This window comes from Peromyscus maniculatus, chromosome 13, assembly GCF_049852395.1.
Source record: "Peromyscus maniculatus bairdii isolate BWxNUB_F1_BW_parent chromosome 13, HU_Pman_BW_mat_3.1, whole genome shotgun sequence".
In the NCBI taxonomy this organism is placed as follows: Eukaryota; Metazoa; Chordata; class Mammalia; order Rodentia; family Cricetidae; genus Peromyscus; species Peromyscus maniculatus.
Window position 1 is genome coordinate 11,325,982 of NC_134864.1, and position 17,875 is coordinate 11,343,856.

General features: G+C 52.0%; 1 protein-coding gene across 1 annotated transcript; it reads left to right on the plus strand.

Moving 5' to 3' along the window:
• Positions 1–921: 921 nt before the first annotated feature.
• Agxt (alanine--glyoxylate aminotransferase) lies at positions 922–11,328 on the plus strand. Its single transcript, XM_006989599.4, has 11 exons — positions 922–1,208; positions 1,302–1,494; positions 3,114–3,178; positions 3,730–3,830; positions 5,007–5,077; positions 6,016–6,100; positions 7,143–7,238; positions 7,917–7,986; positions 9,994–10,089; positions 10,430–10,558; positions 10,964–11,328. The coding sequence occupies exons 1-11, from the start codon at positions 978–980 to the stop codon at positions 11,069–11,071; spliced, it is 1,245 nt and encodes a 414-aa protein (XP_006989661.1). The 5' UTR covers positions 922–977; the 3' UTR covers positions 11,072–11,328.
• The last annotated feature ends 6,547 nt before the right edge of the window (positions 11,329–17,875 follow it).

The following is a 17,875-nucleotide window of genomic DNA, read 5'->3' on the forward strand; positions in this document are numbered from 1 at the left end:
ACACACACACACACACACATTCTTGACAAAGACATTCCTTTACCAGAAGACAGAATATAAACAAAACATTGTAGTTAGGACATTGTAAGATTCTGTAAATAGTTGTTTTTTTTTCCCTTCCTCTCTAACCTCTGAGAGTCCATGGACAGATTTGCCCACCAATATAAATATATATCTGCAACGAACCATTTTTAGTTATCAACATATGAAAAACAAAACCATGTGATGTTTTGTCTCTGAAATCTTTTAAAAAGATTTATTGATTGATTTTTCTGACCTAAGGAGTGACTCTTTTTAATTACTTGAGAATTTTCTACATGTGTGTAATGTGTTTTGACCAAATCCACCCCTTCCTCTCCCCTCCAATTCAATTTCTCCCTTACCCCCTCCACTTTTTCATACCCAACTTCATGTGCTCTTTTTTTTTTTCAAGCCAGCCAAATTTCCAGCGTGAACAGGGCAGGAGCTCACAAATCCCACCCCATCTGAGGAGTTATTGGTGATTGATAATGGAGGGAGAGACAGTCGGTTTTCTTCATGCACTGAGGCTAACCCATGATGCAGAGGGTAGTCCTACACCATGCACACACAAGCAGCACCAATGAATGAGGCTGTATTGGAATGCAGCCACATCCACCCTGGCTGCTATGGGACCCACTGCTTAGGCGGGTGGTTGCAATGTTTTGGTCTTACAGGCCTCAGGCACTTGCTCTCTGACTCTTGAAGAAACTTCCAGACCCCTGGCTGGGCTGCACGGGGAACTGGGGAGCAGGTGGGATATTGGTCATACTGCTGTTCTTCGACAGGACACCAGAGGTTCCCCACCCCCTGCAGAAAGTTCAACATCTCCACTGTCCTGTCCATCCTGACAGAAGGACAAACATTGATCAGGGTTAAATAGACAATAAAAGGCCAGGAGCAACAGGGACTCACCAACCAGACCTCACCTCTGAGTCCAGCGCAGAGCTAGTTGGGAAATGTTCTGGATGTTGACCAAGACCAGTGTGACGCTGGGCACCAGAGCAGCAGGTTGGGTGCGGACCATGGGCTCCCACCAGCTGCTGGTGCCACCACCAGAGGCTCTGAGCAAGCCCCTGTCAGTTCCTAAGCGGCTCCTGTTGGGCCCAGGGCCGTCCGACCTGACTCCAAGAGTGCTGGCGGCCGGAGGGCTGAGGATGATTGGCCACATGCAAAAAGAGATGTTTCAGGTAGGCCTTGGTGGCAACGGCCTCTGTTTTAGGGGTGGTGATCGCTAGGTGGCGGGCAGGGCAAAGGGTCTCACCTGTGTGCCCCTTGTCTAGATCATGGATGAGATCAAGCAAGGCATTCAGTACGTGTTCCAGACCAGGAACCCCCTCACGCTGGTTGTCAGCGGCTCTGGACACTGTGCCATGGAGACTGCCCTGTTCAACCTCCTAGAGCCTGGGGACTCCTTTCTAGTTGGAGTCAATGGCATCTGGGGGATGCGGGCTGCTGAGATTGCTGAGCGCATTGGTAAGGGAGAGAGTGGCCTATGACACCGTGCCGTCCCTGTCCCCCACCCCCACCCCAATGTTATCTCTCCAAAGGCCTCCTGGGGGAATCCCGAAGCTATCTCCAACAGGTCAGACCTGGGGCATCCCGCTGGACACTCCTTCCTCTAGACCTAATGCCTCCACCTCCCCCAGCTGCCGCTTCCTCCAGGCAGGCACCAGGGGTTTCTCCCTGCCCCAGCAGATGACAGCAGCCTGGCCTTCCAGAGCTAGAGCATGATTGTTTCTGGAATGCACAGAAAAAGATCTGCAGGGACACCCCCTGTCTGAGCCCCAGCAGCTCCCCAGGGGCCTCAGGAAGACTGGAATTTCAGAGGCTTATTCCCTCCCCAAATCTCAGAGCCTTGTTCATCTGTAAAATGTGGGTCTAGGAACAGTTCTCCCTCCATAGTCTGAGGATGGAAGAGGGCAGGCATGCCCCCAGACTTCCTGGTAGACCCCGGCCTCTGCAAATGGCCTGCACGGTTCCCAAGTGCGTAGTCGCAGTGTTGATGGACGGCCAGAGAGAGCCCAGGAGGGTGTGCAGCTCTCAGTCACTCCATGTTAGGCCACCATTTTCCCTTCCTTCCTTCCTTCCTTCCTTCCTTCCTTCCTTCCTTCCTTCCTTCCTTCCTTCCTTCCTTCCTTCCTTCCTTCCTTTCTCTTTCTTTCTTTCTTTCTTTCTTTCTTTCTTTCTTTCTTTCTTTCTTTCTTTCTTTCTTTCTTTCTTCCTTCCTTCCTTCCTTCCTTCCTTCCTTCCTTCTTTCTTTCTTTTCTCTCTCTCTCTCTTTTCTTTCTTTGTTTCTGTCTGTCTGTCTTTCCTCTCTCTCTCTCTCTCTCTCTCTCTCTCTCTCTCTCTCTCTCTCTCTCTCTCTAATGTGCATGGGTGTTTTGCCTGCATGTACGTCTGTGTGAGGGTATCGGATCCCCTGGAACTGGAGTCACAGACAGTGGTGGGATGCCACATGGGTGCTGGGAATTGAACCCAGGACCTCTGAAAGAGGAGCCAGTGCTCTTAACCACTGAGCCATCTTTCCAGCCCCTAGGCCACCTTTTTCAAAAGTAGCCAAGGTAGGGCAGGGCTAGGGACCCAAGGGCACATCAGTCATCCAGGCTCCTCTTTATCCTTCACTGGGATGTGGGTGGTTGAGGTTCCTTTCCTGCTAGGACACTGGTTGTGACAGGTGCATGTGACCATCAAGACATATGCTCAGTTCCTGGAGTCACCAGACCCACAGGATCAAGGCCTGCTTCATCCTCTCACCCTTCATTCCTTCAGTCTTTCATCAAATGGCGTGGAATCTCTGTGAACTCCACTTGGGTTAGGTGGGATCCCATGCCACCTGCGGTGCTCAAAGTGACCTCTATAGACACTCTCTATACGATGAGGCCACCAAGAGCCTCGGGTACCATAGCCTGAGGAGGGACTTCTCAAAGCTCTGGACTCAAAGCCCTGGAGGCCAGGACAGTGCTGCATCTATGCAAAAATCAGCCCTCACTGAGCATGCTCCTCTCCCTCTGTGGTACGGCCACCTGGGAGCCAGCATGAATGGGGTCCCCCACGCCAGTTCTTGTTTACTTCCCATTCTGCCCCGTCCTCAGGAGCCCGTGTGCACAGGATGATCAAGGACCCTGGAGAACACTACACATTGCAGGAGGTGGAGGAGGTACTGAGAACTGAGTCATCCCGGGAGCGGGTGGCTGGGATGCCGAGGCCTGGGGCTTGCTCAACGTCTGTCTTAGTGTCTATGACTGGCCATAGGAGGGGATCCAGTACTTAGGAACAGGTGGGAAGCCTACCTCCGTCTGAAAACGAAATGGAGTCTGGGATGTAGCCCGGTGGGCAGGGCCGGTGTGGCTGCAGGCTATGTGGGGGCAGGGAGGCGCAACTCGTTACTGAACTCCAGGGTGCCAGCCCCTCCCTGTGGGGTCAGGCCAGTCCCAGCCTACACACTAGGCAGGATGCTGGCCACCCTTTCTTCTTGGCAAGGCCTTCCACCCAGTTCCCCCGTCAGCTCTGTCAGCACTCACTGACAGAAAGGTGAGGCACATCACGATCTTGCTTTCTAAGTCAGCCTGCTCCATTTTGGAGGGAGCTGGGTATATGTGGAAGATCCCAACCCTGCCCTCACATGCCAATGTCCCTCTATAAGGGGCTGGCTGATCCAGGCAGAGATCCCCAGCGGTTCTGCTCACGGCTGTCACCTCTGTCCCTCAGGGCCTGGCCCGGCACAAACCAGTACTGCTGTTCCTGACCCATGGGGAGTCATCCACTGGTGTGGTGCAGCCCCTAGATGGTTTTGGGGAGCTCTGCCACAGGTGAGTCTGACCTAGGGTGGCCGAATCAGGGCAGAGCAAAGCATGCAACCTGGCTGGGTGATGCCGGCAGGGAGCTGCAGGGCTGACCGTGGCAAGGTATCCCAACTGTTCCCAGTTCACCTCACTACCTGCCGCTGTCCCACGACGTGTGTGTGTGTGTGGGGGGGGGGGGGGTTGCTCCAGGTTAAATACGTGTGGTCAGCTTTTATTGGGTGAGGATGCAGCAGCTGGAGTTAGGACCAAGTACCCTTTAGCCAGATGCCACCACAGTGGTACTGGCCTTGGCGGTCCCATGGCTAGCAAGGGCTGGTGCTGCCTGCCCGCCGTGCGTGCGCATCTCAAAGCCTGCTCTCACCTCACTCAAAGAGTCTCCAGGCACCAAAGCTGCCCCTTGCCTGCACTTCTCCCCCACCCCCACACAGGGGTTTTGCAGGAGAACTGCTCCAGGATGTGGTAGCCCCCCCCCCCCCCCGGAAGCCAGCCCTGCCGTCTGTAGAGTTGACCACAGGGCAGGAGAGGACCTCTCCACAGCCATAGAGGGTTACCATGGCAGGGTTACCATGGTCCTCAGGGTCATGGAGCCCGTATGGGCAGGGCCCCCACTGAAAGAGTCCTTCACACTGAGTCCCGCCAATGCATGATTAGACTATGGGGCTCAAGCCTTGCCCATGCTGTGCCTACATGGCTCTATGGGGGAACCTGGGTAGAAGAGGATGAACATACTCAAGCTGGACTCTGGCCTCTAAAGGCCATGTGTTTGTGGCAGGTGGCCAAGTGTGTAGCTATTGGTAGAGGGAGGACCCAGACCTTTGTGCTGCCAGGTTACTGGGGCCCACACTGGCTCTTGGCACCCAGAACTCTGCTTGCTTAGGTTGACCCTCATCTCTCTCCGAGAGGTCCTGCGGCACAGCCATCTGGGTCATGACCCACCCACTCCGGCCCCGGTATAGATACCTGCCCAACCCTACAGCTCTTCTGGTTTCATGGAGCTACCTCAGGGAAGGGACCCCATGTAGGAAGTGGGAGAGAGAGACCCCTCTCTGCTTCCTTGCTGCCCTTCCAAAGACTTTCAAGCCCCACCCCCACCCCTGCCAGACCCCCAGTCCGGGCTGAACTCTGAACTCCCAGGATTCCCTCCTGCTTCCCTGTGTTGCCTCAATGCCCATGACTCCTCAGGTACCAGTGCCTATTCCTGGTGGACTCTGTGGCATCACTGGGCGGGGTCCCCATCTACATGGACCAGCAAGGTAAGAGCATGCCCGATACCCCCTCCCGCATATTCCGGGTCACGCACACGGGCAAACCGTGAGGCTACAGAATGCTCAGTATGACAGTTCCTGTAGGCCCACCACTGGACCTGGGTGACTGGCTTTACGGCCCTGTCTCCAGAGGCCCTGGCAAAAGAGGCCATGTAGCTTGACGTCTGCTAGGCAGAAAGCCCAAACAGCGTGGCAGGGTCTCTGGCGTGGGTCCTGGCTGCATCGCCTCATAGAAGACAGCAACATGGTAAACAAGGGGAAGCGATCGCAGGGTGGAATGAGAAGCCAGAGACCAGGAAAAGGGAAAGACCTGCTCTTTCCTAACAGCCCTTTCCTGAGAACTAGGCAGGGCCAATTCCCGAGGACAGCCAGTGACCCAATCACTTCCCGATAGGCCTGGCCTCTTAGAGGCCCCAACCCTCCCACACCACACTGAGGACCCTCTTTCCAACACGTAACCCCTTGGGGGGCACACCACACGTACACCACAGCCCGAGTTCCTGCCAGGCCATCAGATAGGGTGGGGGTGGGGCTCAGGAAGCAGATGCTACCCTGCAGGTATTTGGGAGGCTTTCCAGCTCCAGTAGGAAGAGACAGGAGGAAAGGCTGGGCCCTGTGCATCAGATGCAGCAACTCCAGCGCTGCAGGTATGGGGCCATCCCTCAGACAACCACACTATACTGCCCAGGCCTGGCTGTTCACAGGGTTAGAGAAGCCACGCTAAGAGGCTCCGGCCTGAGGTCATAAGTATGATGAAACAGTGCTGAGATCTGAAACTCGGGCTCTCCCATATTCCTCCTGGTTTCCACATCTCAGTGAAATCTTGGTCCGCCAGTCACAGCACACGGTCTGGCATGGACAAACACACCTATTTGGCACATTCCTCTGTGGGATCCCAGCCATCCCCCTCTCCGTCCCCAACCTAGGCATTGACGTCTTGTACTCTGGCTCCCAGAAGGTCCTGAACGCCCCACCAGGGATCTCCCTCATCTCCTTCAGTGACAAGGCCAAGTGAGTAGTCCACACTTCATCTTGGGGTGTGGATGCAGATTGGGGTGCTGCTGGCCCTTGGAGGGAGGGAGGGAAAGTCTCCATGTTGAAACCTCCCTGCTCACCCTGCTGGGATGTCCTAAAAGCCAAGATGTGCTCCAAAGCTGGCTCACAGGGTAGTGGTAGTGCTGGGGGTGGGGGTGGGGTGGCAAACACATGCCAGGGCCCGGGCTGTGGGTAGGATCAGAGGCTGGCATTCTGGAGACTCCCGGTGGTGTCATGCTAAGAGGTGATCGATCCAATGTGTCTGGATGCTCAGAGCCCAGTTCAGCTTCCAGGACCTGCCAGAGACAGGTACAAACGACCCCTCACTCTGCAATCCCATCATCATCGAAGGCTCCTGGTGTCTAGATCCCGAGCCAGGCCGGTGGGAGTTGGAGGGAGAGACAGGGGAGAGAGAGAGAGAGAGAGGGAGGGAGGGAGGGAGGGAGGGAGGGAGGGAGGGAGGGAGGGAGAGAGAGAGAGAGAGAGAGAGAGAGAGAGAGAGAGAGAGAGAGAGAGAGGGAGAGAGAGCTCAGCAGGTAATGACCATCAGCTGCAAACAGCCCTTGGGTGCCAACCCAAATGAGGCGATTTTGGTATGGTCAGGAATTCTTCCTGGCTGTCATATCAGACACCAGCGGTGCCTTAGGGAAAGTGGGAGCTGAGAGCTGTGTAGGAAGGGAGGAAATTCATCAGGAGCGGAGTGAAGGGCTGGGGAGTCCCACCTTGGAAAGCATGTGCAACCCAAGCCTGAGCCTCAGTTTCCCTGAGAAATGAGGCAGGACAAACCTGTGGGCAGAAGTTGAAGAAATGAAGAGACTAAACGTGGTGGGGGCGTGGGCTTAGGTACCCACGTGACAGCCGCACCCATTCGGATCTCAGAGGGTAGGGCAGCCTGCACATGCTCACAAGCTCCCGAGAGCTCAGCTCTACAGTGGGCTTTCTGCCCCTGAACTCCCATATTGACACAGGGCAGCCCCAAGGCCAGGGACGGGTACTCAGGCCGGTTTCTCTTGCCCAGACACAAGGTCTACACTCGGCGGACAAAACCTGTCTCCTTCTACACAGACATCACGTACTTGGCCAAGCTGTGGGGCTGTGAGGGCAAGACCAGAGTGTGAGTGTCGGGCAGGGATGAGGGTGGGCGGGTGGCTGCCCCCTGCACCCAACCTCTTATCAGCCGTGCATGCCAAGTTCTGCATCCCATGCCTCTGTGCCTTTGAGCCTCCATGCTCTAATTGGAGACTCCTGTGCTAACGATTAAATTCAGGCCCCACTTGTCACCTGACCCAGAGACTCGGGTCCAATAAACGGCCCCCACGACCATGTCCATACTCCTGTCCTCCATCAGCTTTCTGCACCCAGCTCTGCTATTCCATTCCAGGCCTTCCATTCCAGGCCTCAGTTTACCCCTCTTGGAAGGTTAGCCAGAGATTCCGTAGTCCACCGTGGTCATAATCCTGAGGGGTCTTGTGTTAAACACAAGCCAGGGAACCAGAATGGTGCCGGAGACTAGTGGGTGCAAGGGGTCCAGGGCGGGCTTCACAGGAGGATGGAGTCTTGGTAGGAAGGCGATCAACTCTGTATTCCTTCCCTTTCCCTTCCCCTCCATGTTGCCAGGCCCCGTGTGGACCTCCCCTCCCCGGCATCCTTGACTCTGTGACTCTGAAGCAGGAAAGTGTCCCTGGGAAATGGTTGGCTCCTGCCCTAGAGCCTGAGCTGCTGGGGTGGGACAATCAGCTCCTGTCCCTGTCCTTACTATGACCCTGGACCAGGCTCTTCCTTTGTTCCCCAGAGTTCACCATACCACGCCGGTCACCAGCTTATACTGCCTGAGGGAGAGCCTGGCGCTCATTTCAGAGGAGGTAATAGGAGGGACTTGGGCCCAGGGAGATGGGGAGGAGGAGGAGCAGGAGAAAGGGAAGAGAAGGAAGCCCCTCAGACCTGAGTGCACCTCGGACTGGGTACCAGTGGGATTCTTCCTTTGCCATGACTCCCTCAGATTGCTCTGGAGAAAGGGGACAAGAGGGCTCCTGAGACAGCAGTGGCGCTGTTTGCCGACAGGCCGGTGCTTCCGGCTAGGATAAGCTGTGGTGCAACTGGGAAGATGGAGCTCTTCCCATGGAGGACCAAGGAAGGAACGGCTTCTTTAACAAGGAGGGTGGAGCACTAACTGTGGGCAGACTTGAGGACAGAGCCCAGGACAGACAGAGGCACTCTTATCTGACACTTCAGCTACTGAGCGCAGGGGAGGCTGTAAGAGGGAGGCTCCCCAACACAGAGTGGGGGGCTCTGAGAGAGGTGGCATGGTGAGAGGGCTGGGGTTTATGCAGCCCCTGCTTGGTAAAGCAATGGCTGTCTTAGTTTGTGTCGTTCTAACAGAATGCCACAGGCAGGGTACTTTATAGTTAAATTTATTTGGATGATAGTTTTTGGAAGCTGGAAAATCTAAGTTCAAAGCCAGGGCCTACACTTATTCCATCATAACATATCTGAGGTGTCAACATTGGCCAGAGAGCCAGACAGAACAAGAAAGGTTACTCTGGCTTTATTCTTTTTTTAAAACTGAAGTCTCATGTAGCCCAGGCTAGCCTCAAATTTGTTATGTATCTGAGTTCCAGGCTAGCCTTGAATTCCCATTTCTTCTGCACCTACCTCCCAAGTTCTGGGATTGCATGCATGTGCCCCCATGCCCGGCTACTTTGGGTTTCATTACAAACTTCACCATCAGACACAAGCCAACACCACTATGGTTCCTGGACTGCTAGCCAAGATAATTTCTACACGAGCCCTGGGGACACACCTGGCCACCGAGGCCCTTACCAGAGTCGAGAAGGAGTTGACACTCTGCAGACATGTGCAGGTTCCAGGCCAGCTGGGTGTGACTAGGTCAGTGCCTGTGCTCGGGGCAGAGTCCACCCTCAGGAAATGGAGGTGAAGTGTGGCTACAGGCCCAGTTGGTTGTGTAGGTCACAGGACAGAAAAAACAACCCAAGTCTGGCCACTTTTCTCTGGGTCTGGATGCCCCTTATAGACCACTGCCAGCCACAGAGGCCAGAAAGAGCCCCTGGGCTGTGGTTAGCATGTATGTATTCTTAGGACCGCTCATAAAACCGCTCCGTGAGGAATGGGTTAGAGATGTGGTGACCCATGATCTAGATGGTCACCTACACCCTGGCCAGGGCTCTGAACTGGGGGTACACCCCTGTGGAGCAGCGGCTAGGGCTGAGCTGGATAAGGAAAAGAAAGGAGTCACGGGGAGCCAAGTATGGCGGTACCTACCTGTGATCTCAGAACCCCAGGTGTTGATGCAGGATCAAGAGTTTGTGGCTAGCCTGGGCCACATCCTGAGACCCTAGGGCAGAAGTAGGAAGAGTATTGGGAAAGAGATAAGCTCAGTGGACTCTGGCAGCCTTTGCCTGTGGATCAGTGTGCTAAGAAGATGAACAGTCGCTGGTTGGCAAGATATGACCTGGAAGTAATTATGGAGCTAGAGTGGAGAGAACTAGTTACTAGAGGTCATGTATCACATTTCCTTGAGGTCCAGGGTCAGAATGAATAGGACCTGACTGATCATGCCACACCCATGTGGCCAGCAACCCCAGCCTCCCGGAGTGGCAATCTATACTTTGAAATGTGTCCTGCCTGTCTCCCCAGGGTCCACTGGGTACCTATTGGAGGCTGGTACCCACCTCTCTCCCTCCCAGGCCTAGAAAATATCCTCTTTCCTCAAGTTGGCTCAGCATAGACCCTCTTGTCTCCTCAGGGCCTGGGGTTCCAGTACACCTAGGCCACAGAGCCTTGTGGGCCCTGCCATCTCAAGGAGGGGCTCCCACCCTGTCTGCTGGTCATGGTCACCTTTTCCCCCACAGGGCCTGGAGAATTTCTGGCAGCGACACAGGGAGGCTACTTCATATCTGCACAAACGCCTGCAGGAGCTGGGCCTGCAGCTCTTTGTGAAGGACCCGGTGAGGAGCCCAAAGGAAGGGGGTGTCAGCTGACTGACCCAGGCACTAGTCCAATGGGGAGGGGGAGGCTGTACTCAATTGGTGACAACAAATGCCATGTTTCAGTGAGACTTGAGCCTCCTGAGGCTGGGGGCAACCTTTTGAGGCTCTTGGCAATCTCCAAATGGTTCTTATTCCCTGCCAAGGGAGTCCTGCGTCAGCCACCAGTTTCTGGCCCTTTCTCTGGACTCTAAGAGCCAGCACAGGTCAAAAGACCTGAGCATCCTCCTAGAGGGTATGAATGGCCCTGGAGGGTATGAAGGGTCCCAGCCTATATGGCTGAGGCTGGCACTCCTCACAGGCAATCCGGCTACCCACCATCACCACCGTGACTGTGCCTGCTGGTTACAACTGGAGGGACATCGTCAGCTACGTGCTGGACCACTTCCACATTGAAATCGCTGGTGGCCTTGGGCCCTCTGAGGAGAAGGTGAGGACGCTCCCGGAGTGCCAGGTGGCACAAGGCACCTGGTGTTGCGTCCTGCTGCACACACGCCAGCTGTGCTGGGTCACTGCAGGGCCCAGAGCAGCACCATCCCCTCAGGTAGATTGCCCTCAGCCCACTCCGCCATGCCAGGAAGGTCACACATCACCAGCTTTGCCAGGTCCATTCTGAGTGCTGAGTGACCCTCCGGGCTGTCTCCCTGGACTCTGTTTCAAGTCCAGAAGGGAAGGGCCTGGCTCTGGCCCCTGTGTGGCATGCGTGAGGCCACCTCCCTCCTGCACACCGGATGGTTGGTGATCTCCTGTGGTAAATGTACCCTACCCTGACCAGCTGCTATAAGGAAGAGGGATGCAAACAGAGGCTGAGATCGGCCTGTTCCGTGCCTACCAGGTGCTGCGGATTGGCCTGCTGGGCTACAATGCCACCAGGGAGAACGTGGACCGCCTGGCCCAGGCCCTGAGGGAGGCCCTGCAACATTGTCCTAAGAACAAGCTGTGAGCATCCTCTCACCAGACTGTGCCCTCCTGAGGGGCTCGGGAGTGTAGCAGGAACCAAAAGACAGTGCCAGGCCACCAGGCCTGGGGACGGCAAAGCTGCTGACACAGCCTGGTGAGGCGGGAAGGAACAAGGAAAAGCTGCCCCTCTCCCCACAGGTGGGACCCTGTGGACACAGGACGGTGATCACCTTCCCACAACACTGCAGTCTGCAGGCCACTGGCCTTTGGGAAAAGTCAATAAAGCACTGGTCAAACCTCTCCTCTGGCTGTGTCCAACTGGGTGTGGAAGAGGGAATGGGACCCCTCAGCTGCCTGTTCAGCCCCAGTGTGGCCCTCTGGGGAAAGCCACTTGTTCTAGAGCCTGTGAAAAGAGCCTTTCCCAGGGTGGGGATACTGTCTTCAGTCTCCAGATGTCACCCACACACACACCCCCAAACACACTCTCATAATGCTGTCTTCAAGTGAATCTACAAGAAATCCCTCTCATAAAGACGAGACACCCACAGCACATGACCAGAACCTGAGCTCATGACATCCTTGGCTCTCCACTTTTATATTTCATATTCACCTAAGAGCACCCTGCCCCCCCCCAGCCCCAGTTCCCTGCTCGGCTTGTCTCCCAAACCTCACTTCTGGCCCAGTTGTCCAGCAGACTCAGAGCTGGAGCACACTGGACAGCTATACTCAGAGCCCCCAAAAGGAAAGCTGGAGAGTCCCCCTCTTACCAAGGCTGGAGAGCCCCCCTCTTATCAGGTTACCAGTAGGAATCCCGGCAGAGAATAGTTGACCTGGCTATGTCCACATTCCTGGTACAACTGGTCACAGTTGTATTTTGGAGTAAGTTCCCCAGCTAAAAGAGGCTGCTGCCCCGTGGCTCCTAGTGACCAGAAGGGACGATCTAAAGAGCTGTGATAAGTGCCATACAGGGACCTGGAGCAGAGCAAGGAGAGGGTTCTGGAAGTCCAGGGCCCAGGGCCATGTGATCATCTGGAGCCTGGCCTTTGTCCAGAGAGCAGCCCTATCTTGATTTGCTCTCCCAAGAGGTAGACACTGAGGTATACACGTGGTTTGGCTGAGAATGGACCCAGGAATCACCCGGTGGAAGATCTCCTGGCTCTGGTCCAGCTGTGTCACTATGGATCACACACATTCTCTGATGAAAACCTGCCCAGCATCTTGGGCCTTCCTGCACGTGTGTGCCTGACTGTCCTTACGTGCACGACCGCACTGTAGAAATTCTGTTCCTTTACCTGCTGGTGATGGACAGACACCTGATCATTTCCACTTTGGGGCTTTGGTAAATACCAGCTGTAACAGCCTCCTGATTCAGCCTCCTGATTCAAGGTTTTGTGTGACTGTATGCTTTCACTTTGATTAAATGACAAGGATTTCAGTCACAGGCTGCCTTGTCGCAGAGATACTGTGCCTTGGAGCTGTGGGCATTCCACATCCTTGCCCGGGTGGTTGGCATCCTTTTGCTCTAGCAGCTGTCAAACTAACCATTAGAATGTACCCTCCCCTGGTGACTGACAATGTCCGTGTGTTTTCATGTGACACTGGCCGCTTGCAAACACCTTTAGAGACATGTCAGTTCAAATATTTTGCTTGGTATATGGATTTTTTCCTCTTTGGGGTTTGTAATAGTCCTTGAGTTCCTGTGTGTGTGTGTGTGTGTGTGTGTGTGTGTGTGTGTGTGTGTGTGTGTGTGTGTGTGTGTTATATGCATGTGTGTGATGGGGTGCACTTGCCCATGCAGGAGCATATAAAGGCCAGAGGAAAACTTGAAATGTCTCCCACCAGTGTTTTTCCACCTTAATTTTGGGGACACCTTTAATCACCCTGGACCTAGAACTCACATTTTTCCCAGGTTGGCTGTCCAGTGAACCCGTTTCTGCCCCTTCCCATCACCTAGTGTTAGGGTTACTGGTGCACACAGCTGTACCCAGCTTTTATGAGGGTGCTGGAGATCCAAACTTGGGTCCCTGTGCTTGCTTGGTGAGCACTCTACCCACGCAGTCACTTTGCCAGCACCATCATAGATTTTCTTTTTAGAAAATGAATTCTCAACCCAACCAGATGTTTGTGTCTCAAGGGTTTCCTTCTTCTGTGGCTCACCTATTCATTTTCCTGCTGATAGCTCCAAAGAGCAGGTGTGTTTAATTTTGGCAAAGTCGTATAGGTTTTCTCTCTGTGGTCTGGGCTATTTGCACCTTGCCCCAGAAGTCTTTCCCACTTTGGGGCTGTTGTGGATATTCCTGTATTTTCTTTTGGAGTTATAACGTAGGTTTATCGTTTGTTTTGTGGTGTGGACATGGGGCAAAGTGCATTCTATCTTTTGTTAAGTTGTCCCAACAGTACGCTTGTTAAACAAACCTTGCTTTCTCCATTCAGTTGACCTGCCAAGTTGGCAAGGATCATGGACTACGTATTTGTGGATTGGTTTCTGGCATCTGTTCTACTCTGGCCACCTTTTTGGTCCTAGGTCGATCTCCTTATCTCAGAATGTGCAGTCACCAGTGAGTCTGAATATGAAGCGCTCTCTCTCTCTCTCTCTCTCTCTCTCTCTCTCTCTCTCTCTCTCTCTCTCTCACACACACACACACACACACACACACACACACACACACACTTTTCTTATTTTAAAACCTTTGAATTTCTACATGAATTATGTCTGTTTATACAGAATAGCCTCCTAGGATTTGGATTTTGACTGGAATTTACCAACTCTCACGTTAAGGACAGTAGGAATCCTAGAAATACGATAAACTTGAATTCACGAGCATTAATTTAGATGACTTTAAATTTCACTAAGCAATGTTTCAAATTTTCACTGCAGAGGTCTTGCATGTCTTTCATTAGATTTATCCTAAGGGGTTTCTATTTTGCTGATATTATAAATGCTATTTATTTTTTCACTTCCAATTGTTTCTTCTTAATATGGTTTTTTAATATTAGTCTTGCATTTATGGACTTTGCTAGGCTCACACTTCTAATGACGTCTTTATAGATTTCTTTGGATTTTCTAAGTAGATAATCAAGTTGCCCATGAATGATGACAGTTATACATCTTTCCAAATATGTATACTTTTCATTGGCTCTCTTTCTCACCTTGCTGAGGACCATAAACCCAATGTAAAAAAAAAATGGTTAGAGCTTCAGTCTTAGAGAAAGTGTTTAATATTTGAATTTTTATTTATTTGTGGTGTGGGGGGAGCTATTTGCGTTCAGCTTGTGAATGGCGTCAGTGGCGGGTTTCTTGTAGTTGTCTACCTCAGTTGGCCGAGTGTGTTGTCAGCACGGTACTCACAGCACCTCCATCCTTTGCTGCTCTGCAGTCCTTCTTAGGTATTAAGGTTATGATTTAAACATCATTTTCTCCTCCTTTATTTTCTGATAAAGCTTTTCTACAACTAGACATACTTTCTTCCCCTTATGTTTTTGGTAGAATTCAGCAACCCAGGACTTAGGGATGGAAACTTTCTTTATGGAAAAATTAAAAAAAAAAATTCCACACACATGAGTCCTTCCATCTGTCTGTCCGTCCCTCCCTCCTTCCCTCCCTCCCTCCCTCCCTCCCTCCCTCCCTCCCTTCTTTCCTTCTTTTTTCCTTCCATTTGAGACAGGATCTCCTTATGGAGCTCAAGTTGACCTCAAATTCACAGTCTTCTTGCCTGGGCTTCCTGAGAGCTGACTAGATATGGGGCTCTTTAGATGGTATCTTCTTCTCACACCAGTTTTGATAACTGTGCTATTCATGGCATGCTTGCTTTTCATCTCGGCTATTAAATGTCCTAGGTGAGGAAGCTCACAGTGTCCCTTTACAGACTCATTGTGTCTGTGGAATTTGTGGTGACTTTTCTTTCATCATCCTCTAGCTTGGTGACTTATATTTTCTCCCTTTTTTCTGTTCATTAACCTTGCTAGAAAATATTGCTTTTGTCGGTCTCCTGAAACACCAGTGTTCGCTTGAGTTGCTTTTCTCTATGGTCTGTCCTCTACTGATTTCTACTCTGTTACCCTCCTCATTTGACTGCTTTTGGCTCTAACTTACTCATTTTAATTCTTTTTGAATTCTCATTTGTTCTGTCTCTGTCTGTCTCTCTCTGTCTCTGTCTCTCTCTGTCTCTGTCTTTCTCTCTGTGTCTCTCTGTGTCTCTCTGTCTCTGTCTCTGTCTCTCTCTCTGTCTCTGTCTCTCTCTCTCTCTCTCTCTCTCTCTCTCTCTGTGTGTGTGTGTGTGTGTGTGTGTGTGTGTACATATGCCACAATATGTAAAGGCCAGAGGACAACTGGCAGGAGGTCTTCCCTTCTACCATGCAGATCCTGGGACTTGAACTAGGATCGTCATGTTTGGCAGCAGACATTCTTACCTGCTGAGCCATCCCACTGGCCCTCCTTTGAGATTTTTGACAAATTCTTGATTGACAAGCAATTTTTGTCCATACCTTTGTGGGCTGCTCTTGGTTTCCTGCTTTCTACATTGGAAGCCTAAGAAGTTGATTTTGAAACACAGCTTCTCTCCCAGGTGTTTCAAACTAAAGTTTTCTCTCTGAGCACGGTGTCGGCTTCGTCTCCAAACTTTGATGGGCCTGTTTCATTACCACCCAAGTCAAAATATTTTATGACTTTTTTCCTGGGACTTATTCTTGGAACCATAAATTATTTTTATGTGTGTTATATAATTTCCATATACTTGGAAATATCCTCTTGGTTTTTATTTTTAATCTGTGTCGGTTGAGGTCCGAAAGCATATTGCATATGGATTTTAGCTCTTTGTAAATGCACTAAAACCTGATCTTGTTGAGCATAGTGGACTTCTCCAGACAGCATTCAGGCTGGCTGGTGACAGTAGGCACTGGCTGATTTTTTTTCCATCAGGTACTGAGGGTGGGGTGTTCAAATCTCCAACTGCCCACGTGTCCTCATGGGTCCTCGTGGGTTGTGGAGACGGTTCGACCTCAGAACTTCTGGGCTTGGAATTCACTGTGTACGTCATTTGCAGCTGCCTCCACCTCTGCCGTTTCCTGTCTTACATCTGTGTGCTTCCCAGGGGCCTCTTGTCTCTGCAATTAAGGAATAATTCTGCTTCTTGAAGCTCTGTGTCTGGGAGGACTATTCCTCCCTGCTGCCTTCCAGGACTCTTAAGTCCCCAGAGAAGTCACCAAGGTCAGCCTGAGGTGAGGGGGAAGCCCGGTCACCAGGTGTGATAACAGGAAGGTCACTGTTCTTGTAACTTCTCTGTCCCTTGCCCTGTTTGGCTGGCCCAGATAGACTGCATCATTGCCCCCAGACCCATGCTGGGCTACCGTCACCTCCACCCCTGCCAACACACAGGGGGGCCTGTGGCTCTCTTGCTTTAGGGCCTCAGCTCCTATGCTGGGGCTTGCAGGGATCCCCATAATGTCACTGACACTGTGGTCATACAACACAGAGTTGTTGTGGAAGCCGCTTGTGTGCTGGTCCCACTCCGAAGTGATAATTATCCCAGTCACTTGGTTGATGGACATTCCTAGATGAGCCATACATAGTCTTCAAGATCCAGAGAGGTCCCCAAGCACCAAGGCAGATGGGACAAAGTCCCAGCCTACGCTGAGCCTCTGAGCCTGTGTGGTAGACCTTGAGATGATACAAGGATTCTCCCTGTTTGAATTATGAATTGTTATTTGAATTATGGAATGAGTGCATTTTATAAACCTGCAGGTAGGTCCAGTCTGGCCTGCCGACCACATGTGTCCCAGAATAGCTAGGAATGCAACCCAGTTAGTTCATTTGTAGACCTCAACCTCAATGTCGTGTTGAAATGTCAAAAGTTGCACAGGACAGGTGTGGAAGGCACTGAAGAACTTGCCAGTGAGCCTTCCTGGCCCTGATCTGCATGGTGTCATCAGCACAGAACCATTTTGCAGCATGTCTCCCAAGGCCCGTCTCATGGCCAGAGCAGGAGGGTTAGCGTTGGCCAGATCCAGCACTTACACTGCCCCCTTCCAAGTAGACACGCCCCTTCTAGTTCCCCCTTCTCACGGGACCAGAGAGGATGTGACTCCTGTATTGGGGCCTACAGAGGAAGCTCCAGAAGCCCAGTCATCCCATGCTACCATAGATCACATGTTTAACACAGCATCTTGGTGACAAATCACCATTTGGCAAAGTTTCTGAACCCCAATTGGTTCTTACTGGGGGTGTTGTGGCACACTTTAAGGAGTGCTACATTCTGCTTCTGCACCCTCGTGTGGTGTGTCTGGGTAGACTATTTAAAGGGCAGTGGACTAGGGATGATTTCAAAATATTCCCTTGAGGGTTGATGAAATGGCTGAGTGGGTAAAGGTCCTGAGTTCAATCCCTGGACTGAGAAGGAAAGAACCAACTCCTACAAGTTATTCTCTGCACTCCATACATGAGCAGTGGCACACACACACACACACACACACACACACACACACACACACACACACATTGGTACAAGCAAAATAAATATATACAATATAATTCTAAAACATTTTAGCTGGGTGTGGTGGTGCACACCTTTAATTCCTGCACTCAGGAGACAGAGACAGACCTCTCTGAGTCTGAGGATAGCCTGGTCTATATAGAGAGTTCCAAGCAAGCGAGGGCTACATAGTAAGACCCTATCTAAAAAAATTTCATGTCCTCTTGGTCTTTCCTGTGTTCACAGCTCTCATTTCTGTTAAGAGCAGCCATTGTGATTTATAGCCATCACCGAGGAGGTGGCCAGGGTAGGCCTGGGTCTAGCTCAGTCCCACTCTTGAGACAGCATGGCATTTCCCTTGTGTTGATGATAACTCAGGC

Coding starts and splice junctions, on each gene's coding strand:
- Agxt (XM_006989599.4), top strand. CDS start 978: ATGTTCTGGATGTTGACCAAGACCAGTGTGACGCTGGGCACCAGAGCA. Junction 1,209..1,301: donor TGCAAAAAGAGATGTTTCAG/GTAGGCCTTGGT, acceptor CCCCTTGTCTAG/ATCATGGATGAGATCAAGCA. Junction 10,090..10,429: donor AGCTCTTTGTGAAGGACCCG/GTGAGGAGCCCA, acceptor CACTCCTCACAG/GCAATCCGGCTACCCACCAT.